Source organism: Anabrus simplex, chromosome 1 (genome assembly GCF_040414725.1).
Source record: "Anabrus simplex isolate iqAnaSimp1 chromosome 1, ASM4041472v1, whole genome shotgun sequence".
Taxonomy (NCBI): domain Eukaryota; kingdom Metazoa; phylum Arthropoda; class Insecta; order Orthoptera; family Tettigoniidae; genus Anabrus; species Anabrus simplex.
This window is the reverse complement of record NC_090265.1, coordinates 1,796,810,810-1,796,838,444: the sequence shown is the minus strand read 5'-3', so window position 1 is coordinate 1,796,838,444 and position 27,635 is coordinate 1,796,810,810. Positions and strand designations below refer to the sequence as shown.

Here is a 27,635-nt window from a genome sequence, read left to right as displayed (position 1 = left end):
CAAGTGGATACATGCATTTGGATATCGTTTTTACTTCGCAATATTCTCCACTCTTTCAAGTGGTGTGGGATGTCCTCTCCTAAATATTTTAAAGTCATTAACTGGCACTTCGCGGGTAATCACCCGGTCAAGTGGTACGAAATGTCCTAGAACCAATGTAGGAAACGCATGATCTGTTTGAAGCGATAGCGCCGATTACATTGGACACAGCATGATTATGAGTGTCAGCGCTTTCCTTCCAAAACATTCGGCGTCTAGGAAGTGGTACACACAGAACTCACTAACGATAAGAATTGCAAGGAACGTTTTTACTTCCTGTGTTGATAGCTGAAATTGCAGCTTGTTCTTTTCGCATTGCATAAGTAAAACTTCGCATGACTCATCCAGTAAATTGCAGTTCGAATAAATAAATAAATAAGTACCCGTTCTTCGCACGGTAATTGGTAATCGATTTCACGATTCCTTAATGAATTTATGTGAAGTTTCATGCCAGTATTCAAACGTTTTATGCAGCGTACAAAAGCACTTGGCAGTAACATGACGCTGAAGGCTCATGAAATCCCTCTTGTTATCTGTTCTATCCAAAAGAGTAAAATAGCTCTTTAGTTAAGCCTTTTAATTCAAACTGAAATAGCATGAATGTCTGTAAAACAGTCCATTCAACGATAACTTCTTTCCTAACCTCCTATCGAAAAGGTGCACATGAGAAAAGAACTATTTAGAAATTGATTTCCATTAAGGCTGGTAGTTCTCCATTAAGGTTGGCCATGTATATTTTGTGGGAGAGTAAAATCACTGTTTCGACTTCGAATAAGCCCCCAAAGCAATCCGGGATTTAGAAATAATATTGACCCTAATAACTACGCCAGGACAAATATAAAGTTTGCTAGAAATACATACAGCAGTTTACTAGTTATAAGACCTCCACAAACGGACGAACAGAGAAATGTACAAAAAGGCTAAATAGAAGTTCGCTCGAAGTTGACTGAAAAACGGCCCTTTAATTATATCTCCCTTATTAATCCTCGTATCGAAATGATGCACAAGAGAAAAAAGTTTTTGGAAATTGATTTACATTAAGGCAATGCATCTGTGAAAATCCTAAAATCTACAGTTTTCATCCTATCACCTTAGAATTTTGATCATTTAATATCAGTATCAGCATGATACAACATACAAAGTTTCAAGTTTCTATCAATAACAGTTTTTGAGATATTCATAAATTTATCAATATTTTTAACAATTTTCGATGTATTTATAAAATGCTCCCCATGCCAAACAACTCAACAGATCTGGCGTAAAATTTAATATTGGTTTTAAAAGACGAATATAAAAGAAGTGATATGTGTGTTTTGACAAATTTTAATTACACCGAAAGGTACAAATTATTTCACATAGGCTTAACTTTTTAAATATATTTTATGATGATAATGATGATATAAAACTAGATTGCCACTGAACTATTGCATGTATTTTAAAATTTGCACATCAGTTTGTTACTATGTTGTATCTGAAACTATCCTAAAAGTTTTCAAGTAGATTGATTGAAAACTGTGGCATGAGGAGCATTTTGAATATTGAAAAGTGCTGGAAAATAAATTCTGAGGAAAAAGAGATTGAAATTTTAGAGATGAACAATAGTCCAGTACCTGAATCTAGTTGACTTAAAACTCCCCAGCACCATATGTTGGACCCTCTGCTGCCTTCTTCCTGGCCTCATTAGCAGTTTAGAGAGTTTTAGTTTCCTTCGGGCTGTTTTGAACCCTTGTCGCCCAGACACTCCACTGTGGTCAATTCTACGCTTGTCCCTCATTACACTAATTTTCTGTCCTGAGCTGCTAACTTTAACACCCCTAACACTAGCTTTTAGTTTCTCACTTGCTTCACAACCCATGTTGAATTCAGCAATTGCTGATGTTACAGCAATCTCCAGTTCTTTATTTGACATAAACACTTCCTTAGGACACTTAGCCCAAATTACATTATGCATTCCCCTGGCACAATATTTGGTGTGGGGATTTTAACTTCCCCTACTTGATCTTGTAAAATAGTACTTACATTCTTATTCCTGTTAGAAATGTCATTGTTTCACTTTATCCAACACTTTACTAGGTGGTTCCTTCCGGCGACGACAAGTCTCAATTCTTCTGCCCATTATGTACACTGATAATAAAACAACCTCACAAATCCCAACCTCAAAAACTAAGCTGCGTGCACTAAGTAGATACTGTTATTGTTTATGGATCATTTATAATACACTTATTACAAATGTAACATTTAAGAAATTACAGAAAAGTAGAGTAGGCCTAAAACACGAATGATAAACACAAAACGTGAGATCACAACTCTTTGTTTACATTCAACACATGGAAGGCTCCATCCTTGAAATAAGCGCCAATTCCACTCGATATATCGATAGTCCATCAGAATAGCCAACATAAAGACCCACAGCAACAAAATTTCTTACATTCAACCCGCACGCTAAATTCAAAATCTTCGAAAAACGAAAGATATTCATGAGAATAGTGTCGATGGGCGGCAACGCCCACTTTCACCGGGTCATTTAAATGGCCACTAAGGGCTTTAAATGGCTGATATTTAAATAAAACAAAGCTCAAAAATAAAGTACAAGGTATAAACATTATGAGAACGTAAAAAACTAAAAATGGATTTTTTCACAATTTTAACAAAATTTCACCGATACATTGCCTTAAGGCAGGTATATTGTGACCGTATCGGCACAATTAATATTTATTTCAAGTGATATGCTTGGTAAGGAAGCAGGCAGCAAGCTTTCTTTGTGTGGGTGTTGGGAGTAGCATCAGCTCGTGCAATAGGACGCCCGCCAGAGAGGCGCCTCACCCGCCCACTGGGTGGCTTAAAGAATCCCCGAACTAGGCACACGTCATAGAAGAAGCAGCAGAAGAACACTATTTAGCGACTCCATATTGGAAAACAAATGCCAGCGTACAGCGATGCCAAAGCGATCGGGCCAAATTTAATGTATTTTCGGCGTAAATAAGGTTTGATTAACAAAACTGCACCCGTCAGAGCAGTGTGCTGAATTTTGGTGGAATTATAAAGTCAGGAGTTCTGATAGAAAATACTCTCCAAGCGAAAGGCGTTGGTAAACAACTTATATAACTGCGTTAGCGTAAGGACGCTTAGTGAAAAGCCAGATGGCTTCGGGGACTCCCTACTTCCCCTCCAAGCTGATTAATTAATTACTGCGGATCCGCCGAACATATTCAACTCCGCATGGCACAGCGCACTTGTGCATAACCAAGTCACACAGTCTAGCGTATTGCTAATTTGGACAGGCTGGTTTATCCAGGAGCAGTCGAAATAAGGGTGGGGACGAAGTTCACTAGCCACCCCTACTGCCGGGTTCAGTATAAGAGTTTGCACTTCCTAAGGAGCTGCAGCATTCGGTGAGGAGCTTTCGACGGGAAACGACGGCCGGTTCGCGATCGGATTTACCGCTCCTTTGTATACTATGTGAACAAAGCGGGAGTAAAATTTTTCAGTTTTTTCGCTTATAATTTGTGATAGGCGACAGAAGATTATGGTAATGAGATGTACTTAAGATATCGGTTGCAAAATAGACTAAGACTTCGTGAAATGTGAAGTAGGATTTGTATAGCAACGACTACATGATAGGACGCAGGACTTATGTAGGAGAACGCTCTCGTAGATTGACAATCAATAGCCGTAAGAACGAACTAGTGAGAGGGACAGAATCACAGTATTCAAAGACCTTTGCGAAATAGGTAGGGTAGAGACAAAGAACTGTCTAAATCTACGCTGTTTTCTGAACAAAGCGTAGGTTAGATTATTAACTGATTAACAGGCAGTGAGAAGTGTTCCTGAATTATTAAAACATACAGAAGATAGGGATAGAAAATTCTGCATCATGTGGATGCTGGGAATGCCCGTATTAGCAGTGCAGTTGAGGTAGACTAGCTGAAGGTAGCCGGTATAATCATCTCCATGTAACTGTCAGTGGGTAGACGAAGAAGTAGTAGGAGTGAATGGTGACACGTGAGCAAGAAATCGATAAATTGTGTAAATTACAATCTAAATTCAGTGATCCGTGTGCTACTAAAATGGATTACGCGAGACAAGATATGGAACTTCTGAACTCCAGGACTCCAGGATCTGGCGCCATGGAGTAATCCAACATGGGTAGGCCTCCGGAACCTTCGGAGGAGGCCGAAGACATCAACCGTTGAGTACAAAGTTATGTTTCTATTCCAATGCTAGTATTTCCCTTTGTAAATAACGGTAATGAAGGATAGGGTTATAAATAACATGATTAAATAGGCTAAATCCGCATAGAATGGTCGGGAATCCTTGTATTCATTTTGGTTTTAATTAATTAGCTATGGGAAGGGAGTGATCCTATGTTAGTGTATAGAATGTGGGACCCCTTTTAGTGGCTATATTTGCATGTTATCATATTTTGTTTATTTAGTGCTGAGAAGGAATTGAGGGGGAAAAGGAGTAAAATGCTATGTAGATTAATGATGTAGATCTCATCTGAGCAATTGCCTAAGTTACGCAGGGATTAGCGAGGTGACAGAGTCATCAACAAGTGCCCGTATAAAAGGAAAGGCTTGGGCTAGAATCAGCACTATTATTTATTTATTTATTGTTATTTCTCAGATCTACAGTAAGAATACCTATTTCATCCGTTAAAGAGAAAATAACAATGTCCAACCTAAGCCAAAATTCACACTCTATGAACTGTAAAAAAAAATATCACACTCTATGTGCTGTACAGAAAAGAAAAGAAAATAATGTACGGAATGAACAAATATGAGTAGAACAATATTTCTATTGTTTTCCCAGAATCACACTCTATGAACTGTAAAAAAAACATATCACACTCTGTGTGTTGTACAGAAAAAGAAAAAAATAATGTACGGAATGAACAAATATGAATAGAACAATATTTCTATTGTTTTCCCAGGATGTGCAATTTAAGCTGTACTATGTATGTCACAGACCTTCGTGCCCCTGCTGAGTAAACACGCGAACCTTTGCACATTCCATTACTCCTACATTTCCTCTACTTGACTCCCTCTGAGTTGCTGATTCCTTACTTCCGTTGCACACACATTCTTCTACAACGTACTCTGCACACGTTGCAAATTTATCACTGCACTACTTATCTGCTCCTGCTCGTCTTATACAGCCATTCTTAATCTAATTTAAATAATCGAATCAGCACTATGTTCGTAAAGATAGAAATAGTAGTTTGGTTGAATGGTAATATAAGTTTTGGCTGTAACTGAAGATGTTCAAGGAATGAAGTGCCGAGGTTTGAACCCCTGTCCTCCACTACACTAGTGAGGTTACACGTAGAAGGTCTGTTAGTGGTTTGGCAGGATTTAAAAACTTAAATTAATTGTTATTATTATCATTATTATTATCATTATTATTATTATTATTTTCTTAATGTAACTTGATCAGTGTTTTGATACCGATACATTTCAAGCAACAGGTTAGAGGATTATTATTATTATTATTATTATTATTATTTTACTGAAAGTATTTTGATTGTTGACTTATACCGATAGATTTCGAGCAACAGGGTAGTATCTGATAGGTACACACTCTCGCCTCAGAGGCGGAGAAATAGGCATATTGCTGTGGTCAGTGGCTGACGGATGGTGGACTTTTGGAAGGAGAGAAGATACGAGCCGAACCCCAGACCTCCAGAGATATGAGAGAATGAGATGTGAATTAACGGTCGAATTTGAGAAATGATTCTCGTGTACTGAATGTATGTGGGCTGGCCCGAGCATTGAATAAAATGTGCCAGTTTCTAATGAATTAATTTGATGGACACAAAAAAAATCCTAGCGGGAAGCAGGTTGAATAGTGTCTTTAGTCTCCGGACAGTGGGACGAGTGTCAGCCGTGAGTTATGGCTGAGAGGGGGAGAGTCTGGAACAGGGAGGAATAGATACAAGCAGAAAGGTTGGTCGGACCAACAGTCTGTTTTCTTTTGAGAATAAAGACAGCAAGTTCTTTAATTGCCACGCCGTAGACCATGACCCACAGAGCAATATAGATGTTTATTTTTGTTATGACTGTTCTATACATGATTAGCTTAGTTAGGGTTTTGCATTACAGTACCCTGGATGGAGACGACCAGAGTCTCAGGTTCAAACCTCGTGTGAGCACAGCAGGGATCAACAGCTCGCCAAGATAGCGGGTTACAACGGATCAACTACAGCCATTGTATTTATTGATACATGTGTTTGATATATTTCTTTTCCAGGATGTGTTTTTGTTTACTTGTAATCGATGTCGATTTGAATCTAGACTTCGTGAAAGTCCACTGGTAGTGATTGCAACTGATAGTTCGTTGTTCAAGTCTGTGTTTAATTTTATGGAAGACTTGAGTCCATTTATTTTTCTTTTCCGTGATTTAGTGATGGATTTCTGATATGTTCGGATTAATCCGGTTTTAATATTTACTTTATTGATACCTTAAGTTAGCCGACCATTCAAAAAGCGGACATTTTTCTTTTGTGTAAATAGATTTTAACGTGTAATACGGGATTCAGTCCCATGGAATACTCGCATTGGGGGAAACATGGCTTGTTTTGTTTTTGTGAATATGGTAGGGTCATTTTATTGTGCATGTCGTACTCAGTGGTTTATGGTAAACCGGGTGATAGCACGCACAAAACAATCGCAATAATACACAAAACAATCTGTGTAGCATACATCCAAACCAATGTAGTAATTTGGTAAGCAATGTAGGGCACAGGCAATTCAAAGTGATAGTATGTGAAAAAGTGAGATCATATTAACAACCTCTCGGATATTCTCTGTTTTGGTAGAGAGGGATATGGATAGTAATGTCTGTGTCAAAAAGGAAAATTTATTGGATTAGAGATAGTACCAGCTAACGTTGCCGTCCACATAGATTTTGTCTGTGGAATGTGGAGGTAACAGCTGATGTCAATGGCAGCACGGATTTTTCCGCTGCTGAAATAAGTGATTGCTTATATCGATTGTGTAATAAGTATCAAGAGTGTATGTAAATTTTGTATATTTCACCGAGTGAATAGTAAATTGTTCTAAACTATTTCGTGCCTATCTATACCGAAAAACATGCATCCAGAATCCTCTTCCGTCCATTGTAGGCCTTTAAGATAGTTTATGTCCGTGTTCAGACCTCAGGAACGGAAGAGTAGCTTTGACCTAGCTGAGTCGTATGGCCGGTAACTTCTCATGTGAGTGGATTAAATATACAATCCCAATGAGGGGAAATCGGCACAGGCCGAAAAGGTCCCTTGACTATCGACTTCCGTGGAGCATGGTCCCATGTGTTCGTGACCCGAAAGGGTTGGTTGGTTGTCACATGGTCCCATGAGTCATGGGGAACGGTGGGAAAGGTGCCAATATGTCCATTAAGTTTGGTTGTGTATATTTCATGGGAGTGCAAAAACACGGTTTCGGTTTTGTATAAACCCCCAGTCAGTTCAGGAATTCAGAAAGAATATTCACCCTAAACCCCACCCAAGGTCAGGTGGATTCTAAATATGAAGTTTGGTAGAAATATGTACAAGTTTTCAAGTTATAAGAACACAGAAAAACAAACAGAAAAACAGACACCAAAGGTAAAACATATCTAGATGGTGATTGTTAAGCCTGAAACTGATAACTGAATGAAAATTTCACCGAAATAGTCAGACACACGGTCGTTAGCCCGCCATGTGACCGCGATCATTAAGGCGTTGAAGCCTAAAGGGCCTGACAGCGAGATTAGCCGGGTCGAGTCCCGTTGGTCGAAAAAAGTTTCACTATCAGAATGTTGATCGGCAGGGTAGTCACTAGATTGCGTGCCAAAAGCCTGGATTAAATTCCATACATCTCATATGGAATGAGGGCATATGACGCTATTGATAGTGATTCGTCCGTCGGATGGGGACGTAAAGCCTTGAGCAGACCCTTTGGTGCTGATCGACAGGAATAGGCTATGTGCCGGTACCGGGTTTCACCCTTTCTTTACCATCACGTCATTCATTTAATCTCATTAACTCCTCTGATGAGGTTGATGTCAGGAAGGGCATCCGGTCATAAAAACCGCCATATGAGATTCATCTCACCTCATACCCGACCGCGTAGAGAAACGGGACAGGGATTGGAGAAACAAACAAACAAACAAACAAACATTTGCTTTACGTCGCACCGACACAGATAGGTCTTATGTAGACGACGGAATACGAAAAGCGCTAAGAGTGGGAAGGAAGAAGCGGTGGCATTAATTAACGTACAGTGCCAGCATTTGCCTGGTGTGAAAATGGGAAACCACGAAAAACCATCTTCAGGGCTGCTGACAGTGGGGGTTCGAACCCACTATCTCCCGAATGCTGGATACTGGCCGCACGTAAGCGACTGCAGGTAATGAGCTCGGCAAGAGGGGATGTAAATTGCGGCTGAAAATATAATGGAACTTGCTGTCAATTATTTCTTTCACTACCCTGTGGTGCATATCTGTTTTCTTCCACCCCGTGCCACACTATGACTTATCTGATAGTTGGAAATGTTGCTTCTAACCTCGACTAGATCGCAAGGTTGTGCCTCACACGCTCCCTATCGTAAGCTTGTAGAACACTCTTGCTTCCGAAGACAATCAATCAATCAATCAATCAATCAATCAATCAATCAATCAATCAATCAATCAATCAATCAATCAATCAATCAATCAATCAATCAATCAATCAATCAATCAATCAATCAATCAATCAATCAATCAATCAATCAATCAATCAATCAATCAATCAATCAATCAATCAATCAATCAATCAATCAATCAATCAATCAATCAATCAATCAATCAATCAATCAATCAATCAATCAATCAATCAATCAATCAATCAATCAGTCAGTCAATCAATCAATCAATCAATCAATCACTACTGGTCTGCATTTAGGGCGATCGGCCAGATGACAGATTCCCTATTCGTATCTCTTGTTTTCCTAGCCTTTCCTTTAATGATTGCAAAGAAATTGGAAATTTACTGAACATCTCTCTTGGTAAGTTATTCAAATCCCTAACTTCCCTTCCCATAAACGAATATTTGCCTCAATTTGTCCTCTTGAATTCCAATTTTATCTTCATATTGTGATCTTTCCGACTTTTAAAGACATCACTCAAACCTATTCGTCTACTGATGTCCTCCCACGCCATCTCTCCACTGACAGCTCGGAACATACCACTTAGTCGAGCAGCTCGTTTCCTTTCTCCCAAGTCTTCCCAGCCCAAACTTTGCAACATTTTTGTAACGCTACTCTTTTGTCGGAAATAACACAGAACAAATCGAGCAGCTTTTCTTTGGATTTTTACCAGTTCTTGAATCAAGTAATCCTGGTGAAGGTCCCATACATTGGAACCATATTGTAGTTGGGGTCTTATCAGAGACTTATGGAGGCATTGAGATTGCTGAAGGTGCCTCCAATATCCTTTTCACCACTACCTTCATCTGTATTTTCTAAGAGTGTTTTTGGTGTTATTAAAATATCTATAGCACCTGAATTTTGAAAGACAGTTTTTTCAGCCGTTTCTAGCTGTTGTAAAAATGAAATTAACATGCAGCAAAACAATTGAAATTCATTAGTACAAATGATATCGTATCGATATCGATAACGCATGGTGTTATCGAAAATACAACTCGAGGTACCGTGGACCTCAACTGACTGTATCTTCTACTTCTACCGCTTTTCCCACATCTGTGGGGTCGCGGGTGCGAAATGTGTCGCACATGTGGATTTGCCCCAGTTTTACGGCCAGATGCCCTACCTGACGCCAACCCTATATGGAGGGATGCAATCACTACAGCGTGTTTCGGTGGTGGTTGGTAGTGTAGGGTGTTGTCTGAATATGAAGATGAAAGTGATGGGACAAAAACAAACACCCAGTCCCCGAGCCAGAAGAATTAATCACACGCGATAAATATCCCCGACCCGGCCGGGGATCGAACCCGGGAGCCTCTGAACCTGAGGCCGCAATGCTGACCATTCAGCCAGTGACTCGGATTGACTCACACCGACAACGACTGTATATCCATTACAAAAAGCAAAGCAAAGCAAAGTCACCTCCGTACAGGCCATGAAGGCCCTTGGAGGAGTGGAAGGTTAAGGCTTCCACCATTGTTAACCGCGGCACGTGATGGGGTAGAGTGGTTAGCTCTATGCCCGGTCGCCTTTGCCCCCAGGAATTAACCTGGTACTCATTTTTGGTGTAGGATGAGTGAACCTCAGGGCCATATGCCCCTCCGGAAGTGGAAATCTCGTTTCTTAAATTTTACGACCTCCTGACGGAGATTCGAAATATCCATTACAAAGCCATTGCATTATATCAACAAGAACTAATACACTTATGTTCATAAAAAACAAGCCAGTTTTGAAAGACTAGAGATAGGAAGATCATATTCACAGAACATGTGCATTAGTATGTTCTGAAGAAATGATTAGCATTTGAACCATGCCCGCCCTCAGATTCAAGGTCCACATCGATATCTCGGCGCACCACCACCAACTGGTAAAATGTGCCTGCGGCTCTCGTTGTCGCTATAAACCGAAAGTAATGGATCAGTGTGACTTGAGCAGACGTGCAGAATGCCTCACAGACGTATGCGAAAACCGTAACGTCAAATGAGTGAGTTTGAAAGAGGGCGCATTATTGATATAAGAGAACGTGATGCATCCATCCGGGAACTGCTTCTCGTGTAGGACGAAGTGTGTAGACAGTGCAACGGGTGTGTACAGAATGGTTTATAGAAGGTCGTAGAACACGACGCGATAGCACTGGTTGCACCACCGACACCACCTCCCGAGAAGATCGACACTTCATCCGAATGGCATTTCAGGACAGATCTGCGTCCTCCTCGGCTCTGGCGCAACGGTGGTAGAATATAACACATTGTACACTATCAGGAGTGAGAGTCCGTCGCCGTTTATAACGGTCTGGGTTACCGGTGCGTCGTCCAGTTCTCCACCTACTTTTGACTAATGTGCAAAAACATACTAGACTGCAATTGTGTATGGAACGACGTCACTGGGGACACGAATGGCAGCAGATAGTGTTTTAGGGCGAATCCAGGTTCTGTTTGATTGAAAATGATGGTCGCATTTTGGTTCGCCGCAGACAGGGGGAGGGGCATCATATTGACTGCATTCGCACAAGATATACAGCGCCAACTCAAGGCCTTATGGTGTGGGGTGCTGTTGCGTACAACCACAAATCACAGTTGGTGCGTGTCCAGGGTAGTGTGACCAGTTTGACCTACGTGAAAGGCATCAATCAATACTGATCTGCATTTAGGGCAGTCGCCCAGGTGGCAGATTCCCTATCTGTTGCTTTCCTAGCCTTTTCCGAAATGATTTCAAAGAAATTGGAAATTTATTGAACATCTCCCTTGGTAAGTTATTCCAATCCCTAACTCCCCTTCCTATAAATGAATATTTGCCCCAGTTTGTCCTCTTGAATTCCAACTTTATCTTCATATTGTGATCTTTCCTACTTTTATAGACGCCATTCAAACCTATTCGTCTACTAATGTCATTCCACGCCATCTCTCCGCTGACAGCTCGGAACATACCACTTAGTCGAGCAGCTAGTCTTCTTTCTCTCAATTCTTCCCAACCCAAACATTGCAACATTTTTGTAACGCTACTCTTTTGTCGGAAATCACCCAGAACAAATCGAGCTGCTTTTCTTTGGATTTTTTCCAGTTCTTGAATCAGGTAATCCTGGTGAGGGTCCCATACACTGGAACCATACTCTAGCTGGGGTCTTACCAGAGACTTATATGCACTCTCCTTTACATCCTTACTACAACCCCTAAACACCCTCATAACCATGTGCAGAGATCGGTACCCTTTATTTACAATCCCATTTATGTGATTACCCCAGTGAAGATCTTTCCTTATATTAACACCTAGATACTTACAATGATCCCCGAAAGGAACTTTCACCCCATCAACGCAGTAATTAAAACTGAGAGGACTTTTCCTATTTGTGAAACTCACAACCTGACTTTTAGCCCCGTTTATCAACATACCATTGTCTGCTGTCCATCTCACAATATTTTCGAGGTCACGTTGCAGTTGCTCACAATCTTGTAATTTATCACTCTATAGAGAATAACATCATCCGCAAAAAGCCTTACATCCGATTCCACTCCTTTACTCATATCTTTTATATATATAAGAAAACATAAAGGTCCGATAACACTGCCCTGAGGAACTCCCCTCTCAACTATTACAGGGTCAGACAAAGCTTCACCTACTCTAACTCTCTGAGATCTATTTTCTAGAAATATAGCAACCCATTCAGTCACTCTTTTGTCTAGTCCAATTGCACTCATTTTTGCCAGTAGTCTCCCATGATCCACCCTATCAAATGCTTTAGACATGTCAATCGCGATACAGACCATTTGACCTCCAGAATCCAAGATATCTGCTATATCTTGCTGGAATCCCACAAGTTGAGCTTCAGTGGAATAACCTTTCCTAAAACCGAATTGCCTTCTATGGAACCAGTTATTAATTTCATCCTGCATCCTGCGAACCATAGCCATACCCTTTCTGCACGACTCCTAAGACGCCATATTTCAGCAGGACAATGCGTGACCACATGTTGCTGCATGAACACGTGCCTTCTTGTTGCCACAGGATGTCAGACTGTTGCTCTGGCCCGCCCGATCACCGGACGTGTCGCCAATCGAAAATGTGTGGGATATGGTGAAACCTCAGGTGCGGCGCTGTGACCCACCAATGCCAGCCACCAAAGATGAACTGTGGAAACAGGTGAATGGATCATGGATGTCTATACCCCAAGGACACGATTGGCGCCTTACACGAGTCGATGCCATCACGCATGGAACAGGTTATCAGTGTCCACGGAGGACCCAGTGCCTGCTAGGCAACAGGACACATGCTGAACCTAGGTGACTGAAATGCTAATGGTTTCTGCAGAACATACTAATGAACATGTCCTGTGAATATGAACTTCTTATCTCTAGTCTTTGAAAGTGTTCGTTTTTTGTGTCTTGTCTGCCATAACTCATACCTGCAACAGCAAGTTCAACAGACTTTTGAAAACTGCCATCAATTTAGTGCTAGCAGAGAAGAAAGAAACATATCATTGTGGTGCCAAACGAGTTGTTGATTGTTAAGTGATAATTCAAAAACAGTGCTTTCAACATTATACCTGTGCTCAAATAAATTTCAAAGAAAGTAAGCAGTGGGAAAATGCAACACACGGCGTATATGGGAGAGAATCTGGCAGCGCAGGCGACCGGGCGAGTGACAATCCCCGCCATAGCTAAAACAGTGTCGCTGTTGCATTCGTAATGCAGAATCAATCAATCAATCAATCAATCAATCAATCAATCAATCAATCAATCAATCAATCAATCAATCAATCAATCAATCAATCAATCAATCAATCAATCAATCAATCAATCAATCAATCAATCAATCAATCAATCAATCAATCAATCAATCAATCAATCAATCAATCAATCAATCACTTCTGATCTGCATTTAGGGCAGTCGCCCAGGTGGCAGATTCCCATTCTGTTGTTTTCCTAGCCTTTTCTCAAATGATTGCAAAAAAAAAAAAATTGGAAATTTATTGAACATCTCCCTGGGTAACTTATTCCAATCCCTAACTCCCGTTCCTATAAATGAATATTTGCCCCAATTTGTCCTCTTGAATTCCACCTTTATCTTCATATTGTGAACTCAGATCATATAAGGATTTAAAAGTCGAACAGACTTATTAATTAAACTTCTACACCTAATTATATTCCTTAATCCAACAACGAGGTCACAATCTTTCTTGTCGATATGAACTCTCAAAAAACAATTACGCTGTTATCCCTAAGGTAACTTTATCTTATAATCGTTATTAACGGATCAAACATCCATAAATCAATGTTTTAGTTACAAAGAGTTATTTATATCTTTGTGTCACCCCAACAAAATACAATAATATATTTATTAACAACACCACTAAAAATATATGAATATAAGTTTATATAAAGATCTATAGGGTCTTCTCGTCTTTTATATACACTGACTGACAGTGACAATGCAACACCAAGGAGGAGTGGTTCAGGGATGAAAGTTGGGGAAAAAACAGAGACGGCACGGATGAATAATTGATGTTTATTTCAAACCGATATGCAGGTTACACAATGCGCACGGCATCGACTCAGTAGGATGTAGGACCACCGCGAGCGGCGATGCACGCAGGAACACGTCGAGGTACAGAGTCAATAAGAGTGCGGATGATGTCCTGAGGGATGGTTCTCCATTCTCTGTCAACCATTTGCCACAGTTGGTCGTCCGTACGAGGCTGGGGCAGAGTTTGCAAACGGCGTCCAATGAGATCCCACACGTGTTCGATTGGTGAGAGATCCGGAGAGTACGCTGGCCACGGAAGCATCTGTACACCTCGTAGAGCCTGTTGGGAGATGCGACCAGTGTGTGGGCGGGCATTATCCTGCTGAAACAGAGCATTGGGCAGCCCCTGAAGGTACGGGAGTGCCACCGGCCGCAGCACATGCTGCACGTAGCGGTGGGCATTTAACGTGCCTTGAATACGCACTAGAGGTGACGTGGAATCATACGCAATAGCGCCCCAAACCATGATGCCGCGTTGTCTAGCGGTAGGGCGCTCCACAGTTACTGCCGGATTTGACCTTTCTCCACGCCAACGCCACACTCGTCTGCGGTGACTATCACTGACAGAACGGAAGCGTGACTCGTCGGAGAACACGACGTTCCGCCATTCCCTCATGCAAGTCGCTCTAGCCCGGCACCATGCCAGGCGTGCACGTCTATGCTGTGGAGTCAATGGTAGTCTTCTGAGCGGACGCCGGGAGTGCAGGCCTCCTTCAACCAATCGACGGGAAATTGTTCTGGTCGATATTGGAACAGCCAGGGTGTCTTGTACATGCTGAAGAATGGCGGTTGACGTGGCGTGCGGGGCTGCCACCGCTTGGCGGCGGATGCGCCGATCCTCGCGTGCTGACGTCACTCGGGCTGCGCCTGGACCCCTCGCACGTGCCACATGTCCCTGCGCCAACCATCTTCGCCACAGGCGCTGCACCGTGGACACATCCCTATGGGTATCGGCTGCGATTTGACGAAGCGACCAACCTGCCCTTCTCAGCCCGATCACCATACCCCTCGTAAAGTCGTCTGTCTGCTGGAAATGCCTCCGTTGATGGCGGCCTGGCATTCTTAGCTATACACGTGTCCTGTGGCACACGACAACACGTTCTACAATGACTGTCGGCTGAGAAATCACGGTACGAAGTGGGCCATTCGCTAACGCCGTGTCCCATTTATCGTTCGCTACGTGCGCAGCACAGCGGCGCATTTCACATCATGAGCATACCTCAGTGACGTCAGTCTACCCTGCAATTGGCATAAAGTTCTGACCACGCCTTCTTGGTGTTGCATTTGCTCTGTCAGTCAGTGTACATTTAAGCCTTTTGACTCTAAAGTTAAATTCCATTTATTATATAGAGACAGTTAATGTTTCGTCAAACCATTCATTCCAGCCTTCAATTATTTATCATCAGGGGGCAGGCCCGACTTTAAATACATCACTAAAAGACATGTTTTTGATAAACAGGCGAACATTAAATTTTTTTGCCTAGTTCCTTTATATAAATTGACATTTAATAAACAATCCTACAATTTTATATACTAATTCTATCATTATTACAATTAAACTCATATTATTCAATACACACCAATATTCAATTTAACATTATTATAAAATTATATTAAAATAAAATAATGTATAACATTATTCAATTGATAGCTAATTTAAAGCCTACAATTCTTTATAATTTCTACAATAATTATAATTCTTATTCTAAAGCTTATATCGTAGAATATTATATCCAATTAACAGTTTATATATATAAAAACTACCATCAAAAAACCGACTAACATTCCATTACAAACTTGCTATTCTTGATAATAATATTACACTAACCAACATAACAAGTTAGCCCTTTTTAATTCGGGAAAAATAGATCTCTATTCCTATTTTAATAGGCGCTGATACACAAGGTATAATATTAATCTACTTTAAAAAAATATTTTCAACTTTTTCAATTTTCCTTCACAGTACTATTCCACTATAAATAAATAAATTTGTTCTATTTCTATACTAAAACATAAACTACTAATGTTATTTCAATTAAATAAATTTCCTCTTATTTTTCATTTTAAATTGATATTTTCAAAACAATTCGAATCGCACGAACATCCTCTCAGTGTAAATGAGATGCTTCACTTTAAGCTTTATTTTGTATTCTAGATACACTTTCCAGTACATCTACTATGTTACGACTTATCTCACCTTATAATGAGAGCGACGGGCGATGTGTGCATGTCCTAGAACTAAAATCATAATTTCATAATATAACAATATTACTTTCGAATCCTGCACCAACATTTTCAATGCAAGATCCATTAATTTTTTTTATTGTAATCCATCTCTTACTTGACCATAAGCTGCACCTTGACCTGACATTCACTCTAATAAGAGTTATAGAAAATTATCCCTCTTAAAAAATAATCTTACGACGGCGGTATACAAACTGATAAAAAAACCAAGCCGACTATAACGTGTATTATCGATTACAGGACAGATTCCTCTGAAAAGACTAAGACACCGCCAAATTCTTTGAGTTTCAAGAACATAACTACTACTACTCAAGTAAAACCTTTACAATTGGAATAATAGGGTATCTAATCCTAGTTTGTAACCCAATTTTCAAAGCTTCAAATAATTCGTCAAGCCTTATATAAATTCAAAATTCTACCTTAAAAATCTACTTATAAATTTGTATAAATCTTATTAACTTTTATGCTAATAATGTTTACTCTAACCCTACCGCGGCGGCTGGCACGACTTTATCCGGGTACTTTTAAAGACACAACTAAAACTTATTCGTCTACTAATGTCATTCCACGCCATCTCTCCACTGACAGCTCGGAACATACAGCATTGTCGAGAAGTTCGTCTCCTTTCGCCCAAGTCTTCCCAGCCCAAACTTTGCAACATTTTTGTAACGCTACTCTTTTGTCGGAAATCACCCAGAACAATTCCAGCTGCTTTTCTTTGGATTTTTTCCAGTTCCTGAATCAAGTAATCCTAGTGAGGGTCCCATACACTGGAACCATACTCTAGTTGGGGTCTTACCAGAGGCTTATATGTCCTCTCCGTACTACAACCCCCAAATACCCTCAAAACCATGTACCCTTTTAAGCGAACAACTCGCAATTGGTTGATGCACGCAGCTGTTGTACACTTACTTGGCATATAGAAGGCGACGCAGCCGCAGACTGTGAGGGTGTGGTTGGTGAGGCATTCGAGAGCGCAGTTCTGTTGAGTGTAGACGTTGAAGAAGCGCAGGCGCCGTTCTGACGGGAAGTAACACTGGCGACCAAGGGGCTTGTACCGGATCAGCTCCGGGCTGGTGGTGATCACGTCGGGTGCCACCGCTACCACCACTTCCTGGTTCATGGGGACCCTGAAGTACTGCTGACCCACGCGAGGGAAGTCGGCCGGACTGTGCAGCTGAATCTGTGGGCAAAAAATGTACCTCTATATTAAAACCTTCGCATGAGTGAATTGTTGGTATACAAGTGCTAGAGCAGAGCAAAAATTAATAATAAGTAGGCCATTGACCAATAGGTAAGTTGCATATGATTAACACTGTATAGGAATACAGAGGGTCATTCGCTATCTCTCGGGGCGATATTTGAAGGATAATTAGCTTATGAAAAGCCATATCTCCACCAACGACCATGCTCAATTGGAAAGCCAGCATTTGTCGCTATAGCCCGACATTTCAGCAGACATTTTCGCAGAGCTATCATGTCCTACTTATCCCACTCCTCCTGACAGGCTTTCCAGAGGGCACTGATAGTGCATGGACGTCTATTTCCTAAGGCCTTTTTAGGAGTTCATGTGCCGGTAGTCCATGGGGACCCATCAGGTGCCTTCACCGGAATGTCAGTGAAGGGAATTGCACAGATTCCAGTTTCCATCTCCATTCTCTGTAAGAACAGACGAGTTATACGAGACGTGTGGCTGGATGTTTTATCTTGATGTACCCATTCTTGATTTTTCGTCCTCCCATACAGTGCTGGGATATCTGTGTTGTAAATGGGTGTTAAAACCTCTTGCTGATAGTATGTGGAGTTCACCTTCACATTATTAGCGACACGGTAAATGGTTAACTTGCCATTGCAGCAGTATCCATCGACAATCATGAAGCCCCTTGCTGGCATTCTTTATACAATGTTTGATCATTTGTATTGTCTGCAAGGCGAGAGTGAATCGAGCGGCGTTTGTTACTTTCTTGCGTTGGTGCGACGTTCGGAAATGTGACAAGGCAACCGCTTGTGAACTCGGTGGTTGTGCCGCTTTTCTAATTGCAGGTCCTTGTGTTAACTGTTGAAACAGATATCCCCAACTAACGTTTGCACAGTTGATCTGGTTTGCGGAAAACCTTTCTTTTGCAAATCTTGTGGTGAAAGCCGTAGACCGAGAACAAATGCTGCCATATTTCCTCCTGGAGTTCCTGCAGCACCTTCTCGTATGCATCTGATGTTGGCAGTGACAATTCATACCTCACATCACGGATATAAAATGTTTCTATGGCGAGAAGAGAGCCAAGCGTTATGGGGTGAACTTTGAGATCCATATCGCCGATGATATTCCTATTTTATCTGAGACTGCAGAAGATCTAGGGAACTGCTGAATGGCATGGACGGAGTTTGGCTAAGGAGTACAAGATGAAAATAAATAAGTCCAAAACCAAAAGTAATGGAGTCGAACGATGTCAGGTGATGGGCGTGGATTAGGAAATGAAGTCTTAAAGGAAGTCTTACCTGCGTGGTAAAATAACTAACGATGGCAGAAGTAAGGAGAACATAAAATGCTGACTAGCACAAGTAAGCAGGGCCTTTCTTAAGAAAAGAAATTTGCTCATTTCGAACATTGATATAGGAATTAGAAAGATGTTTTTGAAGACTTCTGCCTGGAACGTGGCGTTGTAAGGACGTGAAACATGGACGATAACTCGCAGAAAGAAAGAGAATAGAAGCTTTGGAAATGTGGTGTTACAGAAGAATGCTGAAGGTGAGATGGATAGATCGAATCAGGAATGAAGAGATACTGAATCAAATTGGTGAGAGGAGATCGATTTAGTGAAATTTGACCAGAAGAAGAGATAGAATGATAGGACACATCTCAAGGCACCCAGAACTTGTGGAGTTGGTTTTTGATGCAAGTGTATGGGTATGAATATGTCAAGCAGATGTAGGATGCAGCAATTACGTTGGAATGAAAAGGTTAGCACAGGATAGGGTGACAAGAAGAGGTGCATCAAACCAGTGTATGGAATGATGACTCGAAAACAACACCGCCTTGTTCAAAAATCTTGCTTTTACCTTTTCTATTTCTTTGAAAATAATGGGAAATGAACTGTAGGAATTCAGAAAGCAGTATACGTGGGCATGTCGTTTGGTGGTGCTAATTACTTTGCTATTTTAAGGGGGGGAGGAGGGTAATGGCAAGATGATTATATCCTCAAAATGTTTAACTTATGAATGAAAGAGAACAATTGATGATGCTTGGTGTTTTAAGGGGCCTAACATCGAAAGTCATCGGCCCGAAAGGGAACAATTCTGGCCTCTCAAAGTAATAGGTGTAAAAAAGAAAACACTATGAAAGGAGAAATAAATGAATATCTTTGTAGAATTTATACCAGCGGGAACCTAGACTCATAACCATGGGGCGTGATTGCCGACGGGCACAGTCTCAAAGGCGGCCGCGATATGATCAAGATCGCGTACACTATCAGCACTAGGGTCGAAGTTATCTGACACAACAGTATCTGTTCCATGTTTCGCACCACTTTCAGATTGTCTCGCGTAGTGTTTTCCGTTTGTTTCCAAGATCTCATTTTCCTTGTTCTTAAACCTAGACCCGATAAACCATTATGCAAATCCTGACACGACAGGAACTTACACAGCTGGTTAGCGATCTTCTCAGTACAGAACTTCTCTGTGATCGTGTACAGCAAGATCGGCCACATAGCGTCCTTCTTCTGTCGTCAAAAGTGGGAGTGGCTCAAACTTGAGGCGGTAGTGGCGTGCGAGTAGCGTGCCCGTCTTAAACGGAGGGCGTGTGTTCGATTCCAATTTTGGTTCTTCACTCTAGCCTGAATGCTGCTCAACACTGTGAGGCCAGCTAATGAGCTACCTGATTTGATAGGCAGTGATCCGGTCATGAAAGCCAAACAACATCCAATATCTGAAGCCCATCTCACTGGGAACCATCCAAGGTTTGTTTGTTTTTTGTTTGTTTGTTTGTTTGTTTGTTTGTTTGTTTGAGAGTGCTTAGTCGAAAACTCCCGATTCAGAACACAATTTCTGCTCGGGCAACCTTTTTAGTCCCGTTTCCTGATTCGGAGTCGAGATGAGGTGTGATGAAATTATATGGCATGTGTTTCACGGCTGGATGCCCCTCCTGACGCCAACCTCAGTTGAGGAGCTAATAAAGATAAAACGAATCATGGGGAATAAAAGTGGGTAAGGAGGTGGAAGTGAAAAAGGGAAACCACGGAAAACCACTCTCACCACAGCCGAATGCGGGTTCGGACCAAGCGTCTCCCGAATGTAGAGTTTGGACATTTCTATTATTATTATTATTATTATTATTATTATTATTATTATTATTATTATTATTATTAGAGACGGGAATTTTACTATTTGCCTATTTTATTCCTGTGTTCATAAACTAGGATTTTGAGATACAAATCCATTTTAGGGCCCTTTAAGCTAGATTTCGTTGGTTTTGTTGTGCCTATAAATGCCTATTTCAGGGGTTTGTGCCTATTTGGTGTATAATTGCCTGTTGTATGCCCTTTGAATCTATTTTAAAGAAGCCGATTTTCTTCCAGTGCATTATACTGTAACGGATGTACTCGAGAGTATTATCTTCTCATTTCTCAAGATCTGTTTACCCCACGAACAAAAATGGGAGAAACAAGGAACAATTCGACCTCGAAGCCCCTCCCACCTTCTAAGATATATGCGAGAACCAATCAACTTCGAACCCTTATACCTCCTTGCTTTGAACTGATGTAGGCGTACGCTTTATCTTCAGAACGTGTTGTGATTTATTGTGAAGATTGTGAAGAAGTGTGTCTGTGGCAATGCCCAAAGAAAAATCACCAGCCGAGTTGGCTGTACGCTTAAGGGCGCGCAGCTGTGAGCTTGCATCCGGGAGATAGTGGGTTCGAATCCTACTGTCGGCAGCCCGGAGGATGGTTTTCCATGGTTTCCCATTTTCACTCCAGGCAAGTGCTGGGGCTGTACCTTAATTAAGGCCACTGCCGCTTCCTTCCAACTCCTAGGCCTTTCCTATCCCATCGTCGCCATAAGACCTATCTGTGTCGATGCGACGTAAAGCAACTAGCAAAAATAAAAAAGAAACATAGGTTGAAGTTCGAATGTGGTGCAGCTAGGACGATATCACAAAGGCTAGGCATACAAGATGGCACGGCGTGGACGATGTCACAGCGTGTTTAACAAGGCTACAAATACTACCTTTCCAAGACCAGGCCAGTGGATTGGTGAAGTCCGGTGGGTAACCGTTGTGCTGGGGGGGGGGGGTCAAGCAAAGAGAATCTGGGGTGCGTAAGCTCTAGCATCCTATCTAGAGTTTTGCTAAATTGTGACAAAAAGTAAGTTTATGGGCGCATGCCACGACAATTTCAAATCATGCGGTTTTCTAATTTTCAACAAGGGTGGCAGCCAGTGGCGGTGGGCTCTCAGGAGCACATGAGCACGTGAACACCCAGTTGGAACGCATATTCACGCATTCATGGATACCGCCAATTCAAAATGGTTTCCTTCTTTCGACCTGATTTCGTCAATCGATCGAAAACATTCGACTTATATCGAAGCTCCGTTACACTGACAGCTGTTAGTTTCAACTGACAATGCCAGAGAGCACACTGGAGATTTTGCTACGAACCTTAAGACTATACGCATGCGCATGAAGTTGACGTCATGGTTTATGCACAGATATATCCATAAGCGAGGAGCAAGGTAAGGAATGTGCCCTTCCGTCTATAACCACCCTCAAACCAGAGGTAGTATTATAGTTCACCACAAGAGCCCGCCACCTCCCCTGCTCCACAGCTCCCAGAAGTTACTACTGTATTACATCACCGGAAGATTTCGCTAGTAGCTAATTCTGAAGAGGTTTTCATAATCACGGGATCAGAAAGCCAGAGCCTCAGCCTCAGCCAAAGCCTGAGCGTCTAAGACGGGCAGTCGTAATTTTACTTTTCTTGTACACTCACAGATTAGTCTCGGGAAAATGCATCCTCGGTTAAAAGGGAGTACAGTAGAGAAGCAACCGTACAAGGAACTTTTAGTGAAATGATTTAAGTAAGTGATTTTGTAGTTTTTGCATTCTACTTTTATACTTACAAGGATCCTCCGTTGCTCAGGCGGCACCGCGCCGGCCTCTCAAAGTTGGGTTCCGTGGTTCAAATCCCGGTCACTCCATGTGACATTCGTGCTGGACAAAACGGAGGCGGGACAGGTTTTTCTCCGGATACTCCGGTTTTCCCTGTCATCAGCCATTCCAGCAACACATAATAATAATAATAATAATAATAATAATAATAATAATAATGTTCCGGACCGTCGTCAAATGTGCGGACTGCGCTGGCAACGGCTCCTGGACGGGTAATGACTAAGAATGCAGTCCGGCCGCGGGTTCAGTGCCGCCAAATCACCCAATATGACACCACGCCGGATCTCCTGAAGGATTTTATCCGTATTAAAAATGATTAAAGGAAAAGATGGCAAAGATTTACGGACCCAACTGACCATGAGGAATACCTGAACCTAGCCCGGGAAGTATGAAATCGATTGCTGGAAAGGAATATTGAAAAATGGGAGGAAACGTGCTGTAAAATAATAGAAAACGAGTCAGATCGCGAATTTCGGCGGATTATATATCTAAAACAATAAGCATTCAATTATAAATGTCAGTATAATACCGTAGCGAAGCACGGGTATCTTGCTAGTTCTTCTATATAAGTAAGAATACTGCTAGAGGCAGCTTGGCGAGTCTCTGGCAAGCATATAGGATCTCTCCTCTACTGTACAAAGGTATCGTTTCACGTCATTTTTATAATTTTTTTCACCAGTTGAACTCGACAGGAAACTACCAGATTATAACTGAACATTTTTGAGGACATATTTCCATGTAAAATACGAATTCTCTTGTTCCTACTTTAAAGTTTTGTACTTCTAGAAACATCACCTCTAATAGTCTTTCTCTTTTTTTAATGAAACAAATGCATGTTTGTACTGTCCGACTCGTTGGCTGGTCAGCGCACTGGCCTTCGGTTTACAGAGTCCCGGGTTCGATTCCAGGTCAGGTCGGAGATTTTAATCTTAATTGGTCTAATGGCTCTGGGGCTGGGTGCGTGTGGCGTTTTTAGCATTAGAAACCGTCCTAGGTAGGGCCCTCATCTTCACAGACATGCAGGTCGCCTAACTGGCCGTCTACGAGAAAAAGACACGCACCAGGCCCTTCCGGAGGCCATACGCCAGTATTATGTTTATACTAAACATTATTCCCAGTTAGCCCAGCTGTAGAAATTTAAGATATAAGAACATTGTAATTTAAGTCCATTTTATTTTTTCAGATCAAATGTGAAAAGATACCATTTAGATCAACATAGAAATACTGCGATGCATTTGACACGAGTACAGAAAGCGTTGTCATCGCAGCCTTTCTACCAGTCCACTGTGAACAGCGACCAACAACAATTTCTATAGACTTGTGCACTGCAATGGTGGGAGCTAATATTCCCCTGCATAAACTGGAGCATCTTCAAACTTCAACAAGCTGCCGGGAGCAATCACCGAGTAGGAGACGAGTGGCATTCCCCCGGTGGAGTCATTTAGGGTTGTGGAAGAAGTCAGGAGAAATTTTGACCGAACCTCTGGGAAGGTAGCTGCTGTCAGCAAAAAGTTCCATGAGAGTCCTGCAGCAGAATCCATGGTGGAAAACGACGGTAAAAGTAGCCAGGGTGCTACGAGTAGAGGTAGATGAAGCAGTTGAACTAAAACCAGATGAAGTGGCTTCATTGAAGTTTTGTCCAATCACTTCCTGCGATGTTGAGAGATTTCTCTCAGTACAACACATTCTGCCCGACAGGAGAACAAGACTGTTACCGGAAAACTTTGAAACGTTGCTTGTTGTAAATTCCTTTTATAGTAATTGAGCGTGTTATTAAATTATAGGTTTTTCATTCCTATTTTGTTGCCTATTTTATACATTTGTGCCTATTTACATGCCTATTTTGGCTAATTTAAGAGCCTGTATGCCAGCCTATTTTAACTGTTTTAGTGCCTATGATTCTCGTCTCTAATTATTATTGTACCGGGCGGTACACCTCCACGCCGCTAATTTAAAATGTGCGCCAATTGAAACTCCTCTGCTGGAGGAAGTCTGAACTTTATTGACGGTATTAATTTTCAAGTTTCTCAGAAGATGTCACTACGTGGGAAATTTGGAGTTTTTGAACTGTGTCATTTTCGACGTATTTTTGTTTTGCTTGTAGTAAGAAGTGTGAACTTTCTCTTCTAGAGGACACTACTGAAGATCAACAATAGTGCACCCTAGTGCGGAGTGAAATAACTGTTTTTTTGGAGAAATTTTTATTTCAAAAGTTTGTTTCTTGTTAAATTTCTTTCTGTTATTGTTTAAGTTGGCTGTATACCCCTCTCTTTCCCCTTGTTTTGTATTTAGCCAATCCCGAATTTCTTTAATTAATTTCTGACCAATTGGATGTATCTTCCCCCAACTTGAATATGTTGCTGTATCCTACCCAATAAAAGTTTTTGTGGGAGGGTGTTCTCATTCCCCTAACGCCTCGAACCTTCCGCGAGAGGATATAAACTGCTGATTTTAGGGTCTCCGGGCCACTTCTGTTCCATCTTTCAGTGTGTAAAGTACATAGCAGGGGGCGGGAAGCGCCTCTTTCTTCGGCGACAGTCAACAACCAGGTAATGGCCGACTAATTACTTCTTTTCTTGCTAGCTCAGCAGTTTAACTCTCGGGGCGGGTCCGAAGTTTTTCCATTATGTAACCTTCCTTAAAATGTAAAGAAACTTGTATCTATTCTATCTTTTAAACTACATAATGGGATAGAGAGTGCTTAACCCTCTCGAGCTCCCACTCATATTGTTTTGAGGTGAACTTATTTTTTTCTCTACCTATTCTTCTTTAACGTAATGTAAATTGTGTCCTTCTTAAGTCACCTCTGTAGTATGGGATTAGCCCTTGTATTAGTGGCCTAGAGCCAGATTAGGTTTTAAAAACAAATGCATTAGGAGTGTAGATCGCCTCCTCTCTAATTGTTATTTTAGAGGTCATGTAATTAACCTTCTTCTCATTTAATAGACCTCAGTAGGTTGGGTATTTTACCCCTGTGTATATGTCCTTGGAGGACAGCTTGAAGGTGGAATTAGGTGTGGCCTTTGACAGGCCTGAATTTTGAGAGCAAGTTGCTATAAACCCGAAAATTTTGTTTTCTGCGCGCCTCAAGGAGGCCTTTCTGTGTATTTTGGAGCAAGTGCTCCTAGGCATGAATGGGGTTTTCTGCCTCTCTGTTGAAACTTGTGTTTTGGGGTAAAACTGGGCTAATTGCTCAAGAAGTGTGAGGCTGGGGCTCGAAGCCCAAATCCTGTAAATATTGTAATTGTATTTTTATTGCCTTGCTACTCTGTACCTGCCATGATTGTTATTTCGTTATTTGGAAAAGAAAATATAACCTTGTTAATTTTACATGCACTATAATTTCGTAGCTTGAGACCCGTTCACACCCGCACCTTCTTTCACGCATAACTACCGCAAAAACACGGTAACAATTATTATTATTATTATTATTATTATTATTATTATTATTATTATTATTATTATTATTATTATTATTATTATTATTATTATTGTCCGCCTCTGTGGTGTAGTGGTTAGTAGTCTATGATTAGCTGCCACCCCCTGAGGCCCGTGTTCGATTTATGGCTCTGCCAAGAAACATCACAAGTGGTATGAGGACTGGAACGGGGTACACTCAGATTCGGGACGTCAACTGAGTACAGGGGGTTCGATTCCCCTTCAGCCATCCTCGAAGGAGTTTTCCATGGTTTCCTATTTCCCCTCCTTAAGGCCACGGCCCCTTCCTTCCTTCTTCCTTGTCTATCCCTTCCGATCTTCCCATTCCCCCAGAACGCCCCTGTTCAGTATAGCAGGTAAGGTCGCCTAAACGAGGTACTGGTCCTCCTTTCATTTGTATCCTCCGACCTAATGTCTCACGCTCCAGGACACTGGACGGAGGGGTAGAGGTGGGATCCCTCGCTAAGTCCGAGAGAAAAACGAACCCCGAAGTGTAAGAAGATTAAAAAAGAAAGAATGTAATAAGTAAGACTAAAGGTGTAATTAAATAAGCTCTACGTACATATGGAGACTCCGGTTACCGAAGTTTTCGATTCGATTCCTGGCTCTGGCAAATATTTAACATTTTGCGTGAACTTGTACAGTAGTTTTCTGCCGTTTCACCACAGCAGCTGAAGATAGTGGGATAGTACTTAAGTGAAGACCATGGCCTGTGCCTTACAAATTCTAGCCTACACTGTTCTGATTTCTAACTTTGATAGGCCCTCGTTCGATCTAGCTTGTGGGATCACCTGGACGAAGGCCCAGCTGTTCTAATAACTGTGTCTAGTTGCAAAACATTGCCTGACGGATATAATAATAATAATAATAATAATAATAATAATAATAATAATAATAATAATAATAATTAATTAATTAATTATTTGCGTATGGACCCTGTTGGATCACGCATTACATTTATGATTCGCCTTTCTGACAGACCATATTGCTTTCATTCTTTCGCTGTGTGCCGGTTTTCTTTCTTCTGACCACTTAGTCCCCGATCTTTTAGGGACTTCATTCTCTGGCTTTACTACCCATCTATGTATCTTGTGACGGTAAATGTTTCTGTCCACTATTTCTGATGGTTCTATCTGGGCCTTTTCCAGATCATTTTTGACATCTTGTATCCATGGTACGTTCTTTAGTTTATCAGTATATGTCAAAATCTTGTGGGTTAGCCTTGAAGACGATAGTCTGTGAACGTGTCCATAGAATTTCAGTCTTCGTTTCCTGACGTCTGCGGCAAGGTTAGACAGTCTTTCTGTAGCTTTGCGTGATTTGAGCCTATACCCTTCTTCCTTTTTATCTGGGCCCAGAATTTTCCTCAAGATCTTCCTTTCCTCCTTCAAGATGTTTTCCAGATCACCTTTATTATTAAGAACCAAGATTTCACTTGCATACAGCACTTCAGGTTTAATCACCGTATTATAATGTTTGATTTTTGTATGTATGGACATGCACTTCTTGTTGTAGATGTCACGGGATCTCCAATATGCTCTTTTGAGTTTTTGTAATCGAACTTTCTGTGCTTCCTT

General features: G+C 41.3%; 1 protein-coding gene across 1 annotated transcript in view; it reads right to left on the bottom strand.

Annotated features, from left to right (window-relative positions):
* LOC136864503 (pickpocket protein 28-like) overlaps positions 1-27,635 on the bottom strand; it is a 158,817-nt gene that overhangs the window by 28,293 nt on the left and 102,889 nt on the right. The window contains exon 9 of the mRNA XM_068226833.1: positions 17,373-17,643. Coding sequence (XP_068082934.1) covers positions 17,373-17,643 — 271 coding nt within the window. The remainder of the gene's footprint in view (positions 1-17,372; positions 17,644-27,635) is intronic.